Source organism: Medicago truncatula, chromosome 4, assembly GCF_003473485.1.
Source record: "Medicago truncatula cultivar Jemalong A17 chromosome 4, MtrunA17r5.0-ANR, whole genome shotgun sequence".
NCBI classification, from domain to species: domain Eukaryota; kingdom Viridiplantae; phylum Streptophyta; class Magnoliopsida; order Fabales; family Fabaceae; genus Medicago; species Medicago truncatula.
In genome coordinates this window covers 5423262-5445315 of record NC_053045.1, presented here as the reverse complement: position 1 = coordinate 5445315, position 22054 = coordinate 5423262, and the positions used below count along the sequence as shown (strand labels likewise).

Genomic DNA, 22054 nt, shown 5'->3' with positions numbered 1-22054 from the left:
CTCTCGAGTAAAAAACAGTTTTTGCTCGTTTTCTTTTCATCTTTTCAATAATACTCTAGCATAGGGCCTGTCACAGAATCAATGGCTGCTGCCGGGTCAATGGCTGCAGAACGTCATTTGATGGATCTTTGAAACAGGTCTCAGAGCTATTTGAGGAACTCTTGGATATGATATGACGACAAAGATGGTAACAGAAGTTGTATGCAACTTAATCGGAAATCGCTGCTATTGGATTCAACAACATGGTTTCAATACAAAAGGATGAAAGAAACCACAAATAATAAGAGATTTGATAATAATACGTGTTACAATAAACTAACATCATTCTCATACTTAGTCGAGGTCCAGTACTAAGATAATTGATAACATAATTAACTAGTACAAGTGTACAAGTACAACCACATTTCAATGAGACTATTAACATGATATTAAGTTCATAATGAAGTCTTCAATATTTCTGAGTCTGCATAATTTTGATATTCTATGACAAATGTATACAGTTAGCTAATTGATTATGCATTAATATGAAGATAAAAAAAACAACAACAATTCTTCTTCTGATTGCTATTAGAGTCTGACAACAGAGTAATTAGATAAGCATTAATATGAAGAAAGAAAAAAACATAATAATGTATTCAATAGCTTCAAATCAAACAACTGCAGACAAGTACATCACACAAAAAACAATGAAAAAATAAAAAGAGCTTAAAATCATGTCCAGCATCAAACTGTCTGAAATTAACGATAAATATAAAAATTACAATATCCAAATATTTGAGACTCCACGTAAAGTTTCAACAGGTACTACGTACACTCTTCAGTACAATGGAAAAGTTGGAAAAAAAATACGTGCAAACTTACTAATGTAATAAAACCAAGCCATACGCCAACGAGCATTGATACACAACACTGTTACGAAGGCCAACAATATTGTTATGTAAGATGCTGTGAAACTCCAATAAAATGTTATCATGTCCACATTTGTTTCCTCTTCTTCATTGTCATTGGATTGTGATGATGGTGAAGACTTGACACCTTCACACTTTCGGTCGAGGAGTGATCCACAAAGACCGGGATTACCTCTGTAGCTGTCCTCAACGAAGGTTGCAAACTGTCCTGTACTAGGTGGTGTTCCAGAAAGGTTGTTGTATGACACGTTGAAGGTTGATAAAAAGGTCAACTGGGTTAGCTCATAAGGTATCTTACCACTCAAGTTATTGTATGATAAGTCAAGGCTCTCTATTTCGGTAAGATTTGAAAACGTAATTGGAATAGGACCCGACAAGTGATTATGTGATAGGTTCAAGGCTAAAACTTGTTGCAGGTGCCCAATTTGAGAAGGGATAGTACCTGTTAGCTTGTTGCATGATAAATCCAATCCAGTCATTTTCTCTAGGACTTTACCTTTGTAAAAGTAATCATTGTGCTTTGTTCTGAACTCCACTTCCAAGTGTAGTTCGCCATGAGATAATTCAAATAAAGGAGGTGCACCATTTGGAATATCTTGTGTCAGACTTATTGAGATTACAAAAATAGGTCCATCATTGTACTGTCCTATACCAAATGTCAAATTTTGGAAGCAAGATGGTATTGAAGCATTGAACATGTTCCGCGATAGGTCCATCATGTTGATCTTTTTTAATCGACACAATTGAATTGGAATATCTCCTTCCAAGTTATTCCATCCTAGTAAAAGAACACGCAACTCTGAGAGATTATCAATCCAATTGGGAATTTTACCTGAAAATTTGTTCTCCCTCAAATCCAGAAGTTGTAGTTTTGAGCTTTCAGACAGTTCAATTGGTATAGATCCAGAGAGATCATTCTTTTGCAAATACAAGAACTTTAGAGAAGTCAAACTACTTAAAGGTGGGATTGATCCATTTAACTTGTTTTGAGAAAGATCCAACATTTCAAGACTGAACATGTTGGAAAACTCAATAGGGATCTCACCTTCTAATAGATTTTCAGACATGATAAGGACTTCCATGTTAGAAAACGTCCCAATTGAACTAGGAATTGTGCCTGAGAATGAATTATTGGATATGGATAGAAATGCTAATTCTGTATTGTTTCCCAATACATCTTCAAGTGTTCCACTAAAGTTGTTATTATTAAGAAATAAATTTTTCATCCCTAAATTACAAAATTTGGGAATATTACCACTTAGAAAGTTGTCGGAGACGGACAAGTATAGTAAACTATCAGAATCTGTGGCCAGTTGTTTTGGTAACTCACCCGAGAAATGATTATGAGAGAGGTCCAAGAGCAAAAGTTTTTTTATCTTACCAATTGATGAAGGTATATTTCCTTCAAAGCTATTCCATGAAAAGTTCAACTGTGTAGCACTTGGAAGGAATAAATCAAAATCTTTTGTTAGCAACCCACTTAAATTGTTGTTTGATATATCCAAATAATTAATGTTATGATTATGTATCAACCAACTTGGGGATGAGCCAACTATTTTGTTTCCGGAAAGGTCCACCAACATCAAATTGTATTGATAAGAAAGAAAAGTAGGAATGACACTTCCTTTGTCCTTGTTTAGGTTGCAATTTCTAAGAATGAGTGACTTCAATTGAAATTTAGGAAACCACTTTGTTTTTTCAGTTTCAATGTCTACTCCAATATTGTTTTTTGATGAAATATATAGAACCTCAAGATTGGAATGATTAGCCAAAGTGCTCAATGAAAATGATCCTTGCATGTAATTTCCATAGAAGGATAAGTATGCCAGTGATGTGAGATTGCTAATGAAAGATGGAAACTTTCCACTGAACAGATTATTACTAAGTTCAAGAACTCTGAGGTTTGTTAAGTTGCTTAAACACTCAGGAAATTTAGCACTAAACATGTTCTGGCTGATATCCAGTTCTACCAAATCCTTCAAATTGCATAGTCCTGTCATAATTAACTATGTCCTGTCATCTTTACAAAAATTGACATTATCATAAAAATCTTAAAGTTTTTCCAATGGCGTCAATATATACATTAATTAACTTATTTCATTGTTTTTGTTAATTATTTAAAATTTAAAATCAATAAAAAAGTTATCTTCATTGTAACAATCCATCCCGTGAAGCAGTTATGAATTAATTATTTGTGTTTGGTAGTATTCATACCTTCAATTGAGCCGTTCATTTGATTATAGCTTAAAGTTAACATTTTCAAGTTTTTCAAATGTTGAACATCTGCAGAAAAAAAAGAGAGTACATAGTTAGAGATATAATTTTCAATAAATAAATCTGTAAGAACTATTCCCCAAAAAAATTTACAAATTATGTTTGACTATTTAAAAAATTTCAAGTTTTTTTTGAGTGCATATGACAAAACAAGAAGATGAAGTCTCAAATTCTTGGAGAATCCTAGATGACAAATTGGTATGGGAATATGATAAAGATGGCATTTACTCATTGAAGTTGGCAACCTATCGCGTCAAAGAGAAAATGACTAGACAAAATCGATAACCATCTTTGGATGAGAATACAGGTTTGTGCAAAACACATTTTTTCAAAGAAAGAGACTAAGTCTTTGTGTTATGTTAGGAGAATTCTAAATGTAGAATGGAGAATTGTACGCATTAGATGAAGTGATGGTAGTTCATTTCATTGATAGATTAAGAGTGGGTGGGACATGTAGTGGTTTGTGAGAATGAGGTCACTGATAGGTTGGTTTGGGTATATAAGGTAAGAGAGGCAAAGTAGAGATGGTAGTTTGGGAAAATAATGGAAAATGGATGAGTGGTTTGGGAAAAAATAATGAAATGGGCGCATCGTCACAGAGATGAGGCTGGTCTTTGCTTTTTTAAAGATGGTGTTCAACACTAAATGTTAGGCTTTTAGCCGGGATTCAAACTTTAGTTAACCACACTATATGAATCTACTGTTAGGCTTTTTTAAAGATGGTGTTCGACACTAAATGTTAGGCTTTTTTGCGGTGGTATCATTCTCCATAAATACAAGAAATTGAGCATCTGCGAATGCTAAAAAAGAAGCAATTTGAATATGTTAAGCAACCCTATCTGTCACTAGTTTTTTTTGTCTTACTATGGTTATGTTTTTCTTATTTACAGTCTGCTTCAGCTTTAGCATCTGCAGCAGTTTCCAGAAGTTTTCAGGAAACTCTACTTCAGGCTCCTTTATGGTCGAGGACAAGTAGTTCACAATCTTCTTTGGCAAAGGATAGTTCAACTTCTGATGCGAAAACTGGCTAAGGGTATATGGTTCTTCTGTGCTAACTGTTTACCACTTTTGTGTGTATGCTTTTAAGAACTAAACATAGCACTATTTTGTACTTATCTAATTTGGCACCTTTTATGTTGAGATTTTCAACAAACTAATTGTATTATGGCAGAGGTGTAAAAACCCTTTTACTATCTAATGGGGGAATTGAATGATCGGGACAATCACCTCTTTAAACATGTGTTTGTAATTCAGATTCATTCACGAATGTAGTTGGATACATAATCTGATTCCTTTCTCTTCTCTTTAGATTCCTATTGAGTTTTGTAACAGCTTTAAGTAACCATAGGTCAAGGAAAAACAATTCTGGGGGAGGGCCCATGCATGAAGTTTATTTGTTTTTTAAACAGAAAAGAATTTAAAATTAATCTAAGTTTAAGCTTGATATGATTACCATGTGTAAATCTGCAGAAATATTTGACTATTTCAGGTTCAAGAGCCATGATATGCTTGCCCCTTTCACTGCTGGGTGGCAGACTAATGAGTTGAATCCTTTGATTATTGAAAAGTCTGAGGTATACTCCCATGCTACGTTTCTTTGATTTTTATTGAATTACTTCATTATAAAATATGTTAGTAATTATATTTTCATTTTGTTTTTATTCACAAGATAACCAGTTTTTGCGTGTATAACTTACCGGATTTAATTTGTTTTTTGATATAAGTAATTTACGTGATTAACGAATCCAGGGAAGTTATGTATATGACATAAATGAGAAGAAATATCTTGACCCACTTGCTGGTCTATGGTCCACCGCTCTAGGTATATATGATATTTATTTCTGCCTTTTTATTTATTTAGTTATTTATCTTTCAACCTATAGCTGCTATGCATGCTTCCAGCCAATATTAGTGGTTAACTTTCTGGTGTGTTTTTCCTTTACGGCTGCCATCTCAAGATTCTATACCTTATAGTTCTCTGTTTGGCTGATTGGCCACACTATTTCTACATAGAGATAAGAGTACTAACTTTGTCTGTAAATTTGAATTTTCATTAATGCTCATATTTCTTTGCAATTTTGATAATATATGATACTGCATAGTGTAATATTTGAAAAGCATCTTGTAGTATACGATATTATCAGTTAATTATAATTTACATTCAGATACTAACACACACAAAGGTGTATATTAATTAACATAGGAAAGTTGTAGCAAATGTAAATTATATATATATATATATATATGGGATTTGCTAGAACACATCCACTAGTTTTTATGTGGGAGTGTTTTAGCAAGTTATAACTAAAAAATTAATAAATACACCTTAAGGTGTATGTTGCTATAACACACCTTCTAAAAAAACAAATGGGTGTGTTCTAGCAAATCCTATAGGCCTTTGCTAGAATACACCCACTTATTTTTTAGAAGGAGTATTTTAGTAAGTGAATAACTAAAAAGTGGTTAAATACACCTTAAGGTGTAGCTTTGCTAAAACACTTTCACATAAAAACTAATGGGTGTGTTCTAGCAAACCCATATATATATATATATACATATACATATACATATATATATATATATATATCAGTTAATTTTTGTGTGTGAATGAAAGGGATTTAGAATGCATTTTATTTTGTAGGTGGAAGTGAGCAAGGCCTTGTTGATGCTGCCACTGCACAATTAAAGAAGTTGCCATCGATACAAACACATCGACACTGCTACACACATATTAATTTAATTTATAATAATTAAATAAAATATTAATACTATTATTTATAAAAGATCTAAAGTCAGAATCACTTTGTTAATAACTAGACTCTTTAGTTTGTGATTGAATCACTTTGATTTTTTTTTAGTTGAAAATATGTTGATCATGTGTAATAATGCTTTGAAGCGGAAGTTCAATTCTAAGATTGGAACTGACTTTTTCAATTATCGATTTTATTAGAACTTCAATATATATTTGTGTTTGACTTAAGATTGTTGTCTTTGAATTGGAGGCTCAATTTTAATTTGAATGTGCGTGCCTATGTTTGTGATAACTCAAATTAGAACCGGTAAATAAGAACAATGTCTTGCAATCGTAATTTGGAGAGACATGGTCTTTGTTGTTGACTGCAGATCTTGACTTAAAAGTTTTGTTTTATGTTTTTATATAACTTTTTGTTGTCGTTGTACTTGTTTTTTAGAAGTTATATAAATGGTGGTTTTAGTAGCCCTTAGTGTTGAGTTTGATTAGTTGTCTTCCTGTTTTATTTCAGATGATAGTTGACAGGGATGTCAGTGACGGCACTTAAGGATCTCAATATTATTCCTGCAATTGAGAGGAAGAGTGAGGGCTCTGATAAGGTGTGTTTGACCAAGCTTCGTGTTAACGGTGTTAATTAAGATATTAAAGAATGTCAAAAGAGGAAAAATAGTTCCTCTTTGGTTTCCCAACATGTTAATGGAAATTAGGTTGTGCCTGCTTATTCTATTGTAGAGATTGGAACTATAGAAATAGAATACTTGAATTTCAAAATTATGATATTTGCCGACATTTGTGATATGAACTCATTAGGATTTTTTTTATTGAACAAAAACTCTTTAGGAGTTTGCATTTGTGAGAGTGTATATAAGACAATTTTCTTGTTTTTCATTGAATTTTTTAAGTTATTTTGTTATATGAATTTTGTCGCATCAGGAAAATGAAGTCAATGAATAAAATTTTTTAATTTTTTAAATAAAAACGGATTTCACATCGGGTTCAATTAAAGCAGATGTGGAATATGTACATTTCACTTCGGGGATGTCAAATCTGCCGTTGTGAAATACATTTTCAGATTTGTAAAAAAAGCGGTTTCCCTTCAGTTGAATCAAAGACCGATGTGGAAAATGGATTTTCACATCGGTCCCATACCCGATGTGAAATGTTACGGACATACAACCTCACCTTTAGTTACATCGGTTGGGACCCGATGTGAAATGTCGATTTCCACTGATGTGAAATGTCATTTCTGTAGTAGTGAGAAAGGGGAAAACCACGAGGAAGGTGAAATTGAAGTTCAAGAAAGCAAAATTAGGGAGCATAACCCTATTCTCAAAAATTAGGGAGCATAACCCTATTCTGAATTTCTCAAACAGAATAAATTTTCCTATAAAATGTTTTTCCATAAATAGTGGTAATAAATTTTGTTTCTTTGTAACCATAAATAGTAGTTGAAATAAAAATAATAGTAAAAGTACCTTCAACATGTAGTGAACCAATCAATTGATTACCATCCAAGTCCAATAGTTCTAGCCGATTAAATTTAGCAAAATCTGTTGAAAGGACATAATATAGTTCTTTTTAAAAAATGAAAATAAAAACATTCATCATAATATAAGAATTGAAGATGTGTACCTAAAGTGGAGAGAGAACAATTGAAGTTGTTGTATCTCAGAATCAAACTCCTTAATGATGTGAATCCATGCAAACTTGTTATGATATTGCAGTTCAGCCCATTATAGGAAAGGTCTAAGACCTCCAACTCCTTTGATCTCAAAAATCCTTCAACAATATACATAATGAAAAGCTTTTGTTAATTAATTTCAATTCCTACCAATGATTTATAACCAGTTTTTCATTTTATTTAAAGTCTCTTATTATCGTTAATAATTAATATTTTTTTGGGATCTTATAATTGTCTTCTAATTCATTCACTTCATCACATAAACTCCATAAATAAATTATTGAAACAAAACGTACCTTGAGAAGAGAAGTTTTCCATGTCATTATCACCGAGGTTCAAAGTTGTTAGAGCAGTCAATCCATTTAAACTTGGCAAAATGCAACTATTTAGATCGTTCCCTGAAAGATCTAATGTCTCCAATCTTTTAAGTCTAGGAAACCCTTCAAAAGAAACATGATTAATGAAAACAGTTTCTTGTTAACAATTTATTTCAACACTTGTTGCAAAAGAGAAATAAAAGTCGCGAAAAATGAAGGGAAAATACAGTGAGCCATGTGAAATAGAAAAACAAACCACTCAATTTGTCTAAAAAATTACATAAGTCGATCCTAAAATTAAAGAATTTATGAAATCATTATAAAATTAAAAATACTTCCTAGTATCAATCAATATCTGAAACTATCTTAAAGACCGAATTGGTCAATAAAAAACAAACGTGACTTAAAAAAAAATTCATTTCACAGATTAATTTTAGTTATTGTTAATTTAAGAAGAAAATAGTCTAATCATACTGAATTGCAAGTGAATAATCCAGTGTTAGAAATCGTGAATCATCAAGTTACATCTCCAAAGAACATGCAGCTATTGATAAATACAGATGTGGATGATGATGGTTTTCAGCAGGTCATTTCAAAAGGCACTAAGAAGGCGCAAAAAGCTCTCAAGAGCAGTTACATTACCAGATCAAAGGTTGGAACCTCCAAACCTTCCCAATGAAGTGCCTCTTCTGGAATTTGAGGGGATTAGCTAACTCCCCAACTAAGTTAGCACTTAAAAAACTTTTAATTTTGCATAGGCCTGATTTATGCTTTATTGCTGAGCCCTGGATGCATATTGACAATTTTTCTAAGCTTTGGTTGGATAGATTGGGAATGAAAGTTTTCTGTGTTAATGATAGAGGAAATTTGACACCAAATCTGTGGTGCTTTTGCTCTAAAACCTTAACCCCTACACTTATTAATATGGATGATCAACATATTACTATTCAAATCACCCTAAATGCCATGTGTTTTACGTTATCTGGAGTTTATGCTTCAAATTGTCAGTTGAAAAGGAAAGAGCTTTGGGAGAAGCTGCAATCAGTTCAAAACTCTATCCATACTCCATGGTGCTGTTTAGGAGACTTCAATACAATTTTGGGGGCCCATGAACAAAGAAGCAGATATAGAGTTCCTGATAGTGCCATGAAAGATTTTCAAGAATGGTCAGACTCTAATAATCTCATTCACATTCACACAAGAGGTGCAGACTTTACATGGACCAATGGAAGAAGAGGGAGATTCAACATACAAAGAAGGCTTGATAGAGCAATTTGTAACCAAGAATGGTATGCTTCTTGTAACCTGGTTCTTGCTTCCACCTTAACCAAAATTAGGTCAGACCACTTTCCAATCCTTTTAGAATTTAAAAATGATGACTGCTCTTTTACTTCCCAATTTAAATTTCTCAAAATATGGCTCTCCCACCCTGATTGTATAGACCTTGTTAGGAATAGTTGGAATACCCCTGTAGTAGGTTGCCCCATGTTTATACTTAACCAAAAACTCAAACATCTCAAAACAGCCCTAAAATCTTGGAACAAAAATACCTTTGGGGATGTGCATGCTAATGTCAAAAATGCTACTCAAAAAGTTGATTTTATTCAAGATCAACTAGACATTCTAGGGGTTACTGATGATCTTCTTGATCAAGAAAAAGCTGCACAGATTGAATTGGAACATGCTTTAAACATTGAAGAAACCTACTGGCAACAAAAATCCAAAATTCAGTGGCATGCTCAAGGGGACCGAAACACAGCCTATTTTCATAGAATAACCAAAATCAGAAACGCCTCTAACCTTATCTCATCCATACACAACGGTGATGAACTCTTAACTAATCCCTCAGATATCTCAGATCATTTTGTCACTCATTTCTCAAATTTATTCAATCAAACATCAAATACCACTGACAATGGAATGATTGAAGATGTAATTCCATCTCTTATCACTGACAGGATAAACAACATTCTCACTATGATTCCTTCTCAGGAAGAAGTCCATAGTGCTGTTTTTTCTTTGAACAAGGATAGTGCCCCAGGTCCTGATGGATTTGGAGCTCTATTCTATCAAACTTTTTGGGAAATCATCAAAACTGATGTTTTAAATGTGGTTCTGGATTTTTTTAAAAATGGATGGATTCTCCCAAATTTCAATTCAAATAATATTGTTCTTATTCCAAAAACTAACCATGCAGAGAAGGTGACTGATTATAGGCCAATAGCCATTGCAAACTTCAAATTCAAACTCATTTCCAAGATTCTGGCAGATAGGCTCTCCAAAATCATGCCTGCTATCATCTCTACACAACAAAGAGGGTTCATCAAAGGAAGGAGCATCAAGGACTGCATTTGCCTAACCTCTGAAGCGATCAATGTTCTGAACAAAAAGTCTTTTGGAGGAAACTTGGCCATGAAGATAGATATTGCTAAAGCTTTTGACACTCTTGACTGGCATTTCTTGCTCAAAGTTCTAAAAAGTTTTGGGTTTTGTAGTAAATTTTGCAACTGGATCCATTCCATTCTCTCATCTGCTAGACTATCAGTTTCAATCAATGGTAAGCTTCATGGATACTTTAGTTGTTCTAGAGGGGTGAGACAGGGTGATCCTCTATCACCTCTTCTCTTTTGCCTTGCAGAAGAAGTTATAAGCAGGAGATTAACCAAGTTGGTTAGGGAGGGAAAGCTCAAGCTTATCAATGGTACCAGAGATATTCAAATTCCTTCACACATTCTTTATGCTGATGATATGATGATATTTTGTAAAGGAACAAATTCAAACATCAAGGTTCTCAAGAAAGCCTTTATGGATTATGCTGAAGCTTCTGGGCAAATGGTCAATCCTCAAAAATCCTTTATGTATGCAGGTTCTATTTCTGCTTCAAGATTGAATCAAATTGCTAATCAAATAGGTTTTCAAGTTGGAATTCTTCCATTTACCTATTTAGGTGTTCCAATTTTCAAAGGCAGGGCAAAGTATGCTTATTTTCAACCTCTTGCTGATAAAGTTAAAAGCAAGCTCTCAGCTTGGAAAGCATCTCTTCTATCCATTATTGGTAGAGTGCAATTAGTAAAGAGTGTAATTCAAAGTATGCTTCTTCACAGTCTTTCCATCTATTCTTGGCCAGTTAAACTTTTAAAGGATATGGAAAAATGGATGAGAAACTTCATATGGTTTGGTGATGTAAATCAAAGAAAGTTAGTAACAGTTGCCTGGCATAAAGTTTGTACACCACTCAAGGAGGGAGGTCTAGGTTTGAGAAAGCTAAGTTACATTAATGAAGCAGGAAACCTCAAAAATTGCTGGGACATTCTTCAATCCGAGCTACAATGGACTCAACTTATCAGAAGCAGGGTTTTAAGAAACAACAAACCCATCAACCATCATATCTCATCTTCAATTTGGAGTGGTGCCAAGCACAAATTTAACACTCTTATGGACAATGTTTTGTGGAAAATAGGTAATGGTCAAACTATCAAGTTTTGGACGGACCCTTGGTGTGGAGATCCTTTAATCACTGCCCTTAACATCCCTCAACACCTCCACCATCTTCTCCAATCTCACCTTGACACTTATATCATGGACTCCAAATGGAATGTGCCTCAAGCTTTCATATCTGCTTACCCCATCCTTAAACAGAAACTTTCTTCAACTATCATTCCTTTGATTCCAAAAGATGACAAACTCATTTGGAAAAATTCACATGATGGGTCCCTATCTTTCAAAGCTGCTTACACTTTTCATGCTTCTAATCATCCTCAAACTCTTAGCTGGACCAAAATGATTTGGCATGCTGCTATTCCCCCTTCCAAATCTTTCTTAGTGTGGAGATTATTACATGACAAATTGCCAACCGATGACAATCTCTCTAAAAGAGGATGTATGTTACCTTCCATTTGTAATCTTTGTGGTGCTGCACAGGAAACTTCTATTCACTTGTTCATTGAATGCCCTTTCGCATCTGATGTTTGGCACTGGCTCGGTTCCTTGCTCAACTTAAATTGTAACTTAACATCCTTCATGGACATCATTAGAATCTCAGAAAGAAATTGGTCCCCACATTGTAAACTTGTCATTCTGGCTGCCATCATCTATTGCTTCAACATAATCTGGCACTGCAGAAACCAAAGTAGGTTTAATGATAAGACAATCCAGGTTGCCTCAGCTATCAATCTTATTATTGCAGGAACTCACCTCTCAGGTAACAGCTCCACGCTAGCAGCTAGTTCTTCTATCTCTGAATTTGTTATTCTCAAAAAATTTGATGTAAAAATCAATCCTCCAAAATCTCATATCATCAAAGAAGTCATGTGGTCTCCTCCAATTTTTAATTGGGTTAAGTGTAACACTGACGGGGCAGCGCAGGGTAATCCGGGCTTGGCAGCTTGTGGAGGAATTTTTAGAAACTCAGATGCAGATTTTCTAGGAGCTTTCTCCGTTAACTTGGGAGTCTCTACTGCTCTTCACTCTGAACTTATAGCAGCTATGGTAGCAATTGAAATTGCTCATGTTAAGAACTGGCACAACCTATGGTTGGAAACGGATTCCATGCTAGTTTTATTGGCGTTCAAGTCTTCTAAAATAGTGCCTTGGTCTCTAAGAAATAGGTGGGACAATTGTCTATTCATTTTATCTATGTTTAATTTTAATGTTTCTCACATATATAGAGAAGGTAATAGTTGTGCAGATCAGCTTGCTAACTTAGGTTTAACCTTGCCTTCTTATTCTTGGTTCAACAATGTACCTTCTCAGGTTAATGTTGAATTTGTAAAGAATAAGACAGGTTTTCCTAATTTTAGGTTTTGCTAAGCTCTTTTGAGGGTTTTGGTTTTTTGTCCCCCCTCATTCCTCTTGTTTTTTGGTTTCTTATTTCTCTGTTTTGAATATATTTAGGGTTGCTTCCTCCCTGGTTGCATTCCCTTTGCTTAAAAAAAAAAAAAATAGTCTAACGCCTACATAATATTATTATATGAGACTTATATCTTCAAATTCTCCAAATCAACTGGTGAACCTCTTTAAAAAAAAATTCATGAACGTGGGTTCCATGAATTTTAATGACTATTTGTCAAAAAAAAAAAAAATTAATGACTAAGTGCGTGTGACATATTAACAATTTTTTTTTATCAAGTAATTTATTAAATTCACCTCGTATAATAAATAAATGAAGAATAGGGATTCAAACACCAACTCTAACATACTGCAATGTTCGGACTAATTAAGTTACATTTATGGAAACATTTATATATTTCTCCTTTTATAAAAGGCCTCGTTAAAATTATCTCTCTTGTATCTTAAAAAAAAAATTATCTCTCTTGTATTAATAATTTTTTAATTAAGCACATGGAATGACTTAAAGTTGACAAAAATGCTAAACTTATCATGCATGCAATTAAACACTTGTACAAACACGTGTAATTGCCTTCAATATTGAATCATAGTCAAGTATGATTACAGTTATATATAGTTAAACCGACAAAAAGTTTCAATATTAACTTTTTTTCCATTTTAATGTCTATGCACCTTCAGACATTTATGGCCTATGAAGAATAATATATAAAAAGAGATTCCCTTGGTATTATGGGTAATGACATGTGATGAACTTGTCAAAAATAAATAACAACGTGATAGAAATTATGGTTTTAATTTACACATATTCTCTCTATAGAACCCTAAAATATCTCTAACCCTTTTACATAAAGAAAGGAAGATATCAAAATGATTTGCCTGATCACTATATAGTTTGTTGCAGTCTAATGTGGTTTTTGTACCCACTTTGTTACCAAGTTTGAATACTGGTTTTAGTATGTTGTGGTTGATTACATTACACTGTAACAACTGTAATATTGTAAGCAATGTGGTCTACAATTTGAAACACTAGTGTAAATTTCGATATGATGGAGATGATTTCTAAAATATTAGATATCAGAGAAAACAATGATTATCAAGTATTTAAATTATGTAAAAAATATACATCCCATTTGGAAAAAAAATTCTTGTCATTTTCTTTATAAGACCATCTTTGGATTTTCAAGTGCATTAAATAATATTTCTTTATCAATTTACCACTAAAGTACTACCTCTTTCTTTTTGATTAACGCTGCGTAATTAAGATCTTTGACTCCAGTTGGCACCCAAAGATATCATCATGGGAACTTAAATAAACTCTCTCTTTTGAAGGATAAACTTATACTCATTCATTTTAAAATAATCCTATGGTGCGGGCATGGCTTGATGTCGAAGGGCTATCTCAAATTATTCTGTGCAATTTATTGAATATGCAGGTGGCTTGAAATCCCGTCGATCTTTATTTCATTTGATTTGGCTTCAATGTGTTTAGGTTTTATGGAATGAACGGAGTGACATGTTATTTCGGAACCGTCAAAGTTCTATACAGTTATTGTTAGATAAAGTAAAATCACATACCTTGTGGTGGTTGAAAGCTAGTAATGTAGTCTTGTTGAAAATTGGCTTCAAATTTGTGGTTTGGAAGAATAGAGAAATCGTGACACGATTTTATCACCGTGACACGATTTTGCAATGTCGTGAGCTAGTTTGCAGGGTGACCAATCGTGGCACGATTTTGTGAAAACTTGACACGATTTTCAAACTTACTGGATACGTTTTCAGGATAAGGTTGGTCGTACCTTGGGTCGTACGCACCAATCGTGTCACGATTTGCAAAACGTGACACGATCTTATCAGTTTAAGACTGCTATATAAGTGTTCTTGTGCAGATTTTGAAGGAGAGCTTGAAATGAGAGAAACTTGGATTACACAGGAGGTAACTTTAGGGTTTAGTGTCTTTGTAGTAAGGATCTCTTGAGTTGGGAAACATTGTAAACACATTGGATAATGAGATTTCACCATTGGAAGGATCATAAGCTTCCTTTTGTGTTTTCTCTTTAGGGTTCATATTGTGAGAATGGGTGACACAAAATGGGTAGAAATTAGGCCTTGTTCTTGTGTAAGCTTGCAAGCTATTTTCTTGTAACTATTTTGTAACACTTTCATCATAATGGACTGGAGAGCTGCTCCCTCCCCCAAATTAGGTCATATTGGACCGAACTGGGTCAACAATCTCGGTGTGTTTGTTCCTTTCTTTCATTGCTTATCTCTATTGTTTTGATTATGTTTGTGGTGTTGCTCTACACTTAGATTTAGGTCTGTTATTGTTGTTGTTTCTTGGAGACACTTTACACATTGATTACCACTTCCTTTGCTCCACACATCATTGTTATTCATTGGTGTGATTTTTGTCATAAATTCACAACAAGTCTTTAATTTTGGTACACATAATTGGTGGTTGAGTCCGCTTTTATGTATGGGTATCGATTGACTCTGATGTAATTTTGGCAGGGTTTTGTTCTTTTCTTGATTGTTATGGCACGTCTTGTGCTTCAACAATAACGGTGTTCATAGTAATATATTCCATTTTTGTTTCTTAAAAAAAAAAAAAACTTCGGCCAACATTGGCGGAATTTAACAAATTTTTTGATGATTTGGCCAACATTGAAGTTAATATGGAAGATGAGGATAAGGCTTTGTTGTTACTTTGTTCATTACCAAAGTCTTTTGAGCATTTCAAGGATACCATCCTTTATGGTAAGGAGGGCACTACTACTTTGGAGGAAGTCCAAGCGGCTTTGAGAACCAAACAATTGACCAAGTTCAAGGACTTGAAGGTTGATGAAGGTGGTGAAGGCTTGAATGTTGCAAGAGGAAGGAATGAGCATAGAGGAAAAGGCAAGGGGAAGTCGAGGTCCAGGTCTAGGTCCAAAGGCTTTGACAAATAAAAGTATAAGTGTTTTCTTTGTCATAAGCAAGGTCACTTCAAGAAGGATTGTCCGGATAAAGGGGGTGATGGTAGTCCGTCCGTTCAAGTTGCGGAGGCATCAAATGAAGATGGTTATGAGAGTGCGGGTGCACTAGTGGTCACAAGTTGGGAACTGGAGAAGAGTCGGTTTTTGGACTCAGGATGCTCTTATCGCATGTGTCCTAGGAAGGAATATTTTGATTTGGCTCTAAATTAAGGAGGAGTTGTTCGACTCGGAAATAACAAAGTGTGCAAAGTCCAAGGCACGAGCAACGTTCGTATAAAGATGTTTGATGGCCGTGAAATCCTTTTAAGGGATGTGAGGTTGGTTCCCGCACTTAAGCAAAATTTAATTTCCCTAAGCATGTTTGATAGTCTAGGTTATTGCACTAGAATTGAGCATGGGGTTTGTAAAATTGAGCATGATGCATTGATTACGGTTAGGGTCTAAAATGAATGGTTTATACATTTTAGATGGTTCCATAGTAATTGGTAATGCATCGGTGGCTAGTGTTGTATCTCAATAATTCTGAATTGTGGCATTTGAGATTGGGGCATGTTAGTGAAAGAGGTTTAGTTGAACTAGCTAAACAAGATTTGCTAAAAAAAGATAAATTGGACAAGTTAGAATTTTGTGAGCATTGCATACTAGGCAAGCAACATAGAGTAAAGTTTGGTAGTGGTATGCATCATTCTAGTAGGCCTTTTGAGTATGTTCATTCGGACCTTTGGGGTCCTTCCAAGACTCTTACTCATGAGGGATGTTCCTATTTTCTTTCCATCATTGATGATTATTCTAGAAGAGTTTGGGTCTTTGTTTTGAAAAACAAAAGTGACACATTTGAGAAGTTTAAGGAATGGCACACTCTTATAGAAAATCAAATGGGAACTAATCTAAAAGGGTTAAGAACTGACAATGGCTTGGAGTTTATTTCAGAGCAATTTAATGAGTTTTGCACGTTAAAAGGAATCAAGAGGCATATGACCGTACCGAGAACACCGCAACAAAATGGTCTTGCTGAATGCATGAATATGACCCTTTTGGAGCGTGTGAGGTGTATGATTCTAGGAGTTGGGCTTCCTAAGAGTTTCTGGGGTGAACTAGTGACAACTACTGCTTATTTGATCAATAGATGTCCATCAACGACAATAGACTTCAAGACACCTATGGAAGTATGGAATGGGAAACCGGCAGACTACTCATCTTTGAAGGTTTTCGGAGCTTTGGCATATGCGCATATCAAGAAAGACAAGCTTGAGACTAGAGCTTTGAAATGTGTCTTTATTCGTTATCCAGAAGGTGTGAAGGGTTACAAGTTGTGGAAATTGGAATCTAGTGGAGGATCAAAAGTCTTGATTAGTAGGGATATTACCTTTGATGAGACCCGTATAGGGATGAAGTGTAAAGACCTAGAGACTTTGGTACCGGAAACAATGGTGGAGGAAACTCAGTTTGAGGTGGAGCTTCCAAGTGAAGAAGAAGATGATGTAGAAGATGAAGCTTCGACATCAGATACAAGTGGAACTCAACCGGTAGTGGATCCTGATTCTCTCTTGGCTAGAGATAGAGAAAGGAGGACCATTACGGCTCCTAGTAGATATGGTTATGCGGACTTGGTTTGTTTTGCTCTAAATGCGGCTGAAGATGTGCAAGACTCGGAGCCTAGAAACTTCAAAGAGGCATTTGATAGCAAAGAGGGTAAGTATTGGTTAAATGCGGTGAATGAAGAGATGGATTCATTGGAAAAGAACCGAACTTGGAAACTTGTGAAGCTACCTAAACACCAAAGGGTAGTTGGATGCAAGTGGATCTTCAAGAAAAAGAAAGGTATTCCGGGTGTTGAAGGTCCAAGGTACAAAGCAATACTTATGGCCAAGGGTTTCACTCAAGTGGAGGGGATTGACTACAATGAGATCTTCTCACCGGTGGTGAAACATTGTTCCATAACGATACTTATGGTTATTGTGAATCAATTCAATCTTGAGTTTGAACAAATGGATGTGAAGACTGCTTTCTTACATGGTGACCTTGAAGAGACAATACATGGAGCAACCGGAAGGTTTTGTGAAAGACAAGTCTAAGGTATGTCTTTTAAAGAAATCTTTGTATGGGTTGAAGCAAATCCCTGGGCAATGGTATCATCAGTTTGATGAATTTCTTTTGAAGCCCGGTTTTGTGAGAAGCGGATAAGATTCTTGTGTGTACATGTTGAAGAAGGGTGAGAAAGTCATTCTCTACCTTCTTTTATATGTGGATGATATCTTGATGGCAAGCTCTAGGAAGGATGAGATTAAGAAGCTCAAAGAAAAGTTAAATGGTGAATTTGAGATGAAAGATCTTTGTCCGGGAAAGAGAGTTCTTGGAATTGATATCTTGAGGAATCGTGACAAAGGCGAACTTTTCTTATCTCAACTTAGTTATTTGAAGAAGGTGGTGGAGCGGTTTAGAATGTCTAACTCTAAAACCGTGAGCACTCCCTTGGGCCACCACACAAAGTTGTCCATAAAACAATGTCCTCAATGCGAGGATGAGAAACAATTGATGGAAGGTACTCCCTGTGCAAGTGGGGCTGGAAGCATCATGTATGGAAAGTTTTGTAGTAGACCAGACTTAGCTTATGCGGTTAGCATTGTAAGTCGGTTTATGGCAAATCTGGGTATTGTGCATTGGCAAGCTTTGAAGTGGGTGTTGAGGTATTTGAATGGGTCTTTGAAGGGCGGTTTGAAGTACACAAGAGGAAGACGCTTTGGAGGGGGTATGTTGATGCGGACTATGCGGGTAATGTGGACACAAGAAAATCTCTATCGGATCAAGTGTATCATGAGAGGACAAAGCACATTGACATTCGCTTGCACTTTGTCAGAGACATGGTTAAATCAAAAGATATCGTGGTGGTAAAGGTGGCATCGAAAGAGAATCCGACGGATGTGTTTACCAAATCATTGCCTAGATCAAGGTTCAAGCATTGCTTGAAATTGATCAAGTTCGTTGAAGAGTAATTCCCTTTTGGAGAAAGCAGCAAGGTGGTTGATGGGTAAACTAACATCACCACCAATTAGTAGTCAAGGTGGAGAAATGTTGAAAATTGGCTTCAAATTTGTGGTTTGGAAGAACAGAGAAATCGTGACACGATTTTGCAATGTCGTGAGCTGGTTTGCAGGGTGACCAATCGTGGCACGATTTTGTGAAAATGTGACACGATTTTCAAACTTGTTGGGTACGTTTTCAGGATAAGGTTGGTCGCACCTTGGGTTGTGCGCACCAATCGTGTCACGATTTGGAAAACGTGACACGATTTTATCTACTGAAGACTGCTATATAAGTGTTCTTGTGCAGATTTTGAAGGAGAGCTTGAAGTAAGAGAAACTTGGATTACAGAGGAGGTAACTTTAGGGTTGAGTGTCTTTGTAGTGAGGATCTCTTGGATTGGGAAACTTTGTAAACACCTTAGGTAGTGAGATTTCACCATTGGAAGGATCATAAGCTTCCTTTTGTGTTTTCTCTTTAGGGTTCATATTCTGAGAGTGGCTGACACAAAATGAGTAGAAATTAGGTCTTGTTCTTGTGTATGCTTGCAAGCTATTTTCTTGTAAATTTTTTGTAACACTTTCATCATAGTGGGTTGGAGAGCTGCTCTCTCCCCCAGATTAGGTCATATTGGACCGAACTAGGTCAACAATCTCAGTGTGTTTGTTCCTTTCTTTCATTGCTTATCTCTATTGTTTTGATTATGTTTGTGGTGTTGTTCTACACTTAGATTTAGGTCTGTTTTTGTTGTTGTTGTTTGGAGACACTTTACACATTGATTACCACTTCCTTTGCTCCACACATCATTGTTATTCATTGGTTTGATTTTTGTCACGAATTCACAACAAGTCTTTAATTTTGGTACACATAATTGGTGGTCGAGCCCGCTTTTATGTATGGGTATCGATTGACTTTGATGTAATTTTGACAGAATTTTGATCTTTTCATAATTGTTATGGCACGTCTTGTGCTTCAACAATAACGGTGTTCATAGTAATATATTCCATTTTTGTTTCTTAAAAAAAAAAAATTCGTTTAATATTTTTACACACAAACATTAAGAAATATGTTAATTAAAAGAAAGAGAGATACTGCAATGTAGTAAATAAATGAAGAATAAGGATTCAAACACCGACCCTAACATACTACAATGTTCTGACCAATTAAGTTACATTTATGGAAACATTTATATATTTCTCCCTTTATAAAAGGCCTCGTTAAAATTATCTCTCTTGTATTAATTATGCTAGTGACATAACGTTTACTGTACTTCCTTCAAAAAAAAACATTTAGGGTACTATTTACAACACTTGTTTTTGTATTGGTCAAAATTTATACTAATCCCACCAAATTTAATAAGACCTATTGATATACTAGATAACTATAAAGATAAAAAGAATTCATATATTTCATTCATCCATATGCAAGTTATTGTAAATACTAAATACCGATATCTATTTTTATATCGTCAATTATTTATAATTTTTAAAATTAATATAAAAATGTTAGCATATTTAAAACTAAAAAAATCAAAATTAACAAAATTTTAAATTTGTTAACTAAGTCTAATAAATAAGTACTAAGGTAACATTGTTGATCGATAAAACATACATGATTTGAACAAGCAGTCATATTCATCTTTTGTATTGAAAAATAAATAAATTATAGGAATAAATTGTACCTTGAGGGAAGAAGTTATCATCTAAAATGTTATAACCGAGGTTCAAAGTTGTTAGAGCCATTAATCCATTCAAACTTGACAAGATGCTACTATTTAGATAGTTGGTTGAAAGGTCTAGTGTCTCCAACTTTTTAAGTCCTGGAAAACCTTCAAAAAAAGCATAAAAAGAAGCATAATAAGTTAGTTTCAAAGAAACAGAGGAAGCTAGCTATGAAAGATGACGTCCAGTACTTTCTACACAATCTTTTGATTAATGAAAAATGTTTATGTCAATGGTTTATTTTTAAATTTGTTACAATATGGAAACAAAAGTCATGAAAAATGAAAGAGAACAAAAAAAACAGTGAACCATGAAATAGAAAAATTAACAAATGAAAGAGAACAACAAAATAGAAAACTTAATCATTTAATTGGCCTAAAAAATTACAGAGTTCGATCCTAAAATTAAAGAATGTATAAAATTGTCATTTTTTTTATGAAGCTAAAGAGCATACTCCAAAGTCTTAAGTCAACACCACCAAACCATCCCAAGTGGATTAAAATCATGGTACAATTAAAAACTCTTTCATAGTATTAATTAATATATGAGATTGCACAACAACAAAAAAATAGTATCTGAGACTATGTTAGAGACCAAATTAAAATTTTAACAAATTTAACACAATAAATAAAAATTAACCAACTTTTCTAATTTGTATAAATTTGTTAAAGAACTCTTATATAGGGACCAAAGTAGTACCTTCGTTGCCAATCCAGCCTTGAATATGGTTGGAGGATAAGTTGAGGAGGCGTAGCTCTTCAAACGGACGGAACAATGAAACATTTAACATAATAGGATCAGGGAAATCATTTATTAAACTATAGATGGATAATTCAACTATTTGACCAGAAAAGCACTTGACTCTATTCCAAACACAACAATTGCTATCTCTATCATCAACCCATGAATCCAATTCTTTGATATTGTAAGAATACCCTTTTGTGCTAAGGTAAGAATATCCTTCTACGATGTAGTGCTTGATCTCCAACAGCCCTATTCTCTCTTTCTCTAAGCATCCCTTACATCCTTGATTTTGCATTAACATCAATGTCACAAAATATAAAAGGGAACTAATTATCAAACCCAACTTCATTTTTTAGAAATGTATGTATATTGTGTGCAGTTTTGGTCCGAATCCTATAATCACCTCATATATATTATATACACTAAAATTATGGGATATTATCTATTACAAGAAACTTCCACCAAGCACAAGAAAGACTTGGAGTTGACTAGAGATGATGACATTTAAGAAAGATGCTAAACTTATCTTTGCATGATATCCAATTAATACGTATGTGAGCATTAGTTGTTTAGTTGTTGCTTTCAATATTGTAACCTTATCTTTCAAAACAAAAATATTGTAACCTTATGGGAGTCTTAGTTTGGTGGTTTGAATGTAAGCATTTGAATGGTAAAGTGGTCATTTGTTCAACTTATCCCTCTAATAAACTTTAAAGTAATTAACTACCAAAATCGGTTCTGTTAAAAAAAAAAAAAACTACCAAAATCGGTCATTAAATAAATTTTTTTTTGTTAACCAAAATCAAATAACATTAA

At 34.4% G+C, this 22054-nt stretch overlaps 2 protein-coding genes across 4 annotated transcripts; one reads left to right on the top strand and one right to left on the bottom strand.

The window, feature by feature from the left end:
• Positions 1-687: 687 nt before the first annotated feature.
• LOC11420412 (receptor-like protein 13) lies at positions 688-21735 on the bottom strand. 2 transcript variants are annotated; one of them, XM_024781018.2, is made up of 7 exons: positions 21194-21735; positions 20455-20601; positions 7912-8055; positions 7567-7713; positions 7410-7484; positions 3123-3191; positions 688-2901 (listed from the first exon to the last, which is right to left on the bottom strand). In XM_024781018.2, exons 1-7 carry the CDS (start codon positions 21585-21587, stop codon positions 818-820), a joined length of 3060 nt encoding a protein of 1019 aa, XP_024636786.2. In that variant the 5' UTR covers positions 21588-21735; the 3' UTR covers positions 688-817. The 2 variants fall into 2 exon arrangements, with proteins under 2 accessions (XP_024636786.2, XP_039688929.1); XM_039832995.1 differs by having other exon boundaries at positions 20455-20592.
• On the top strand, positions 3927-6827 carry LOC120580051 (probable gamma-aminobutyrate transaminase 3, mitochondrial). Of its 2 annotated transcripts, none has more exons than XM_039832997.1 (4): positions 3927-4215; positions 4653-4756; positions 4932-5004; positions 5824-6827. In XM_039832997.1, the coding sequence occupies exons 1-4, from the start codon at positions 4197-4199 to the stop codon at positions 5934-5936; spliced, it is 309 nt and encodes a 102-aa protein (XP_039688931.1). In that variant the 5' UTR covers positions 3927-4196; the 3' UTR covers positions 5937-6827. The 2 variants fall into 2 exon arrangements, 1 of the variants encoding a protein (XP_039688931.1); XR_005645685.1 differs by having other exon boundaries at positions 4039-4215; positions 4672-4756.
• Positions 21736-22054: the final 319 nt, after the last annotated feature.

Bases quoted from the DNA above. Each gene is read 5' to 3' on its own strand.
- LOC11420412 (XM_024781018.2), bottom strand. From the start codon at position 21,587: ATGAAGTTGGGTTTGATAATTAGTTCCCTTTTATATTTTGTGACATTG. The intron at 7,714-7,911 runs GTACGTTTTGTT...ATATTGTTGAAG, and splicing joins GGAAAACTTCTCTTCTCAAG to GATTTTTGAGATCAAAGGAG. The intron at 3,192-7,409 runs GTACTTTTACTA...TTTTTTCTGCAG, and splicing joins TGGTTCACTACATGTTGAAG to ATGTTCAACATTTGAAAAAC.
- LOC120580051 (XM_039832997.1), top strand. The intron at 4,757-4,931 runs GTATACTCCCAT...TAACGAATCCAG, and splicing joins TGATTATTGAAAAGTCTGAG to GGAAGTTATGTATATGACAT. The intron at 5,005-5,823 runs GTATATATGATA...TTTATTTTGTAG, and splicing joins TCTATGGTCCACCGCTCTAG to GTGGAAGTGAGCAAGGCCTT.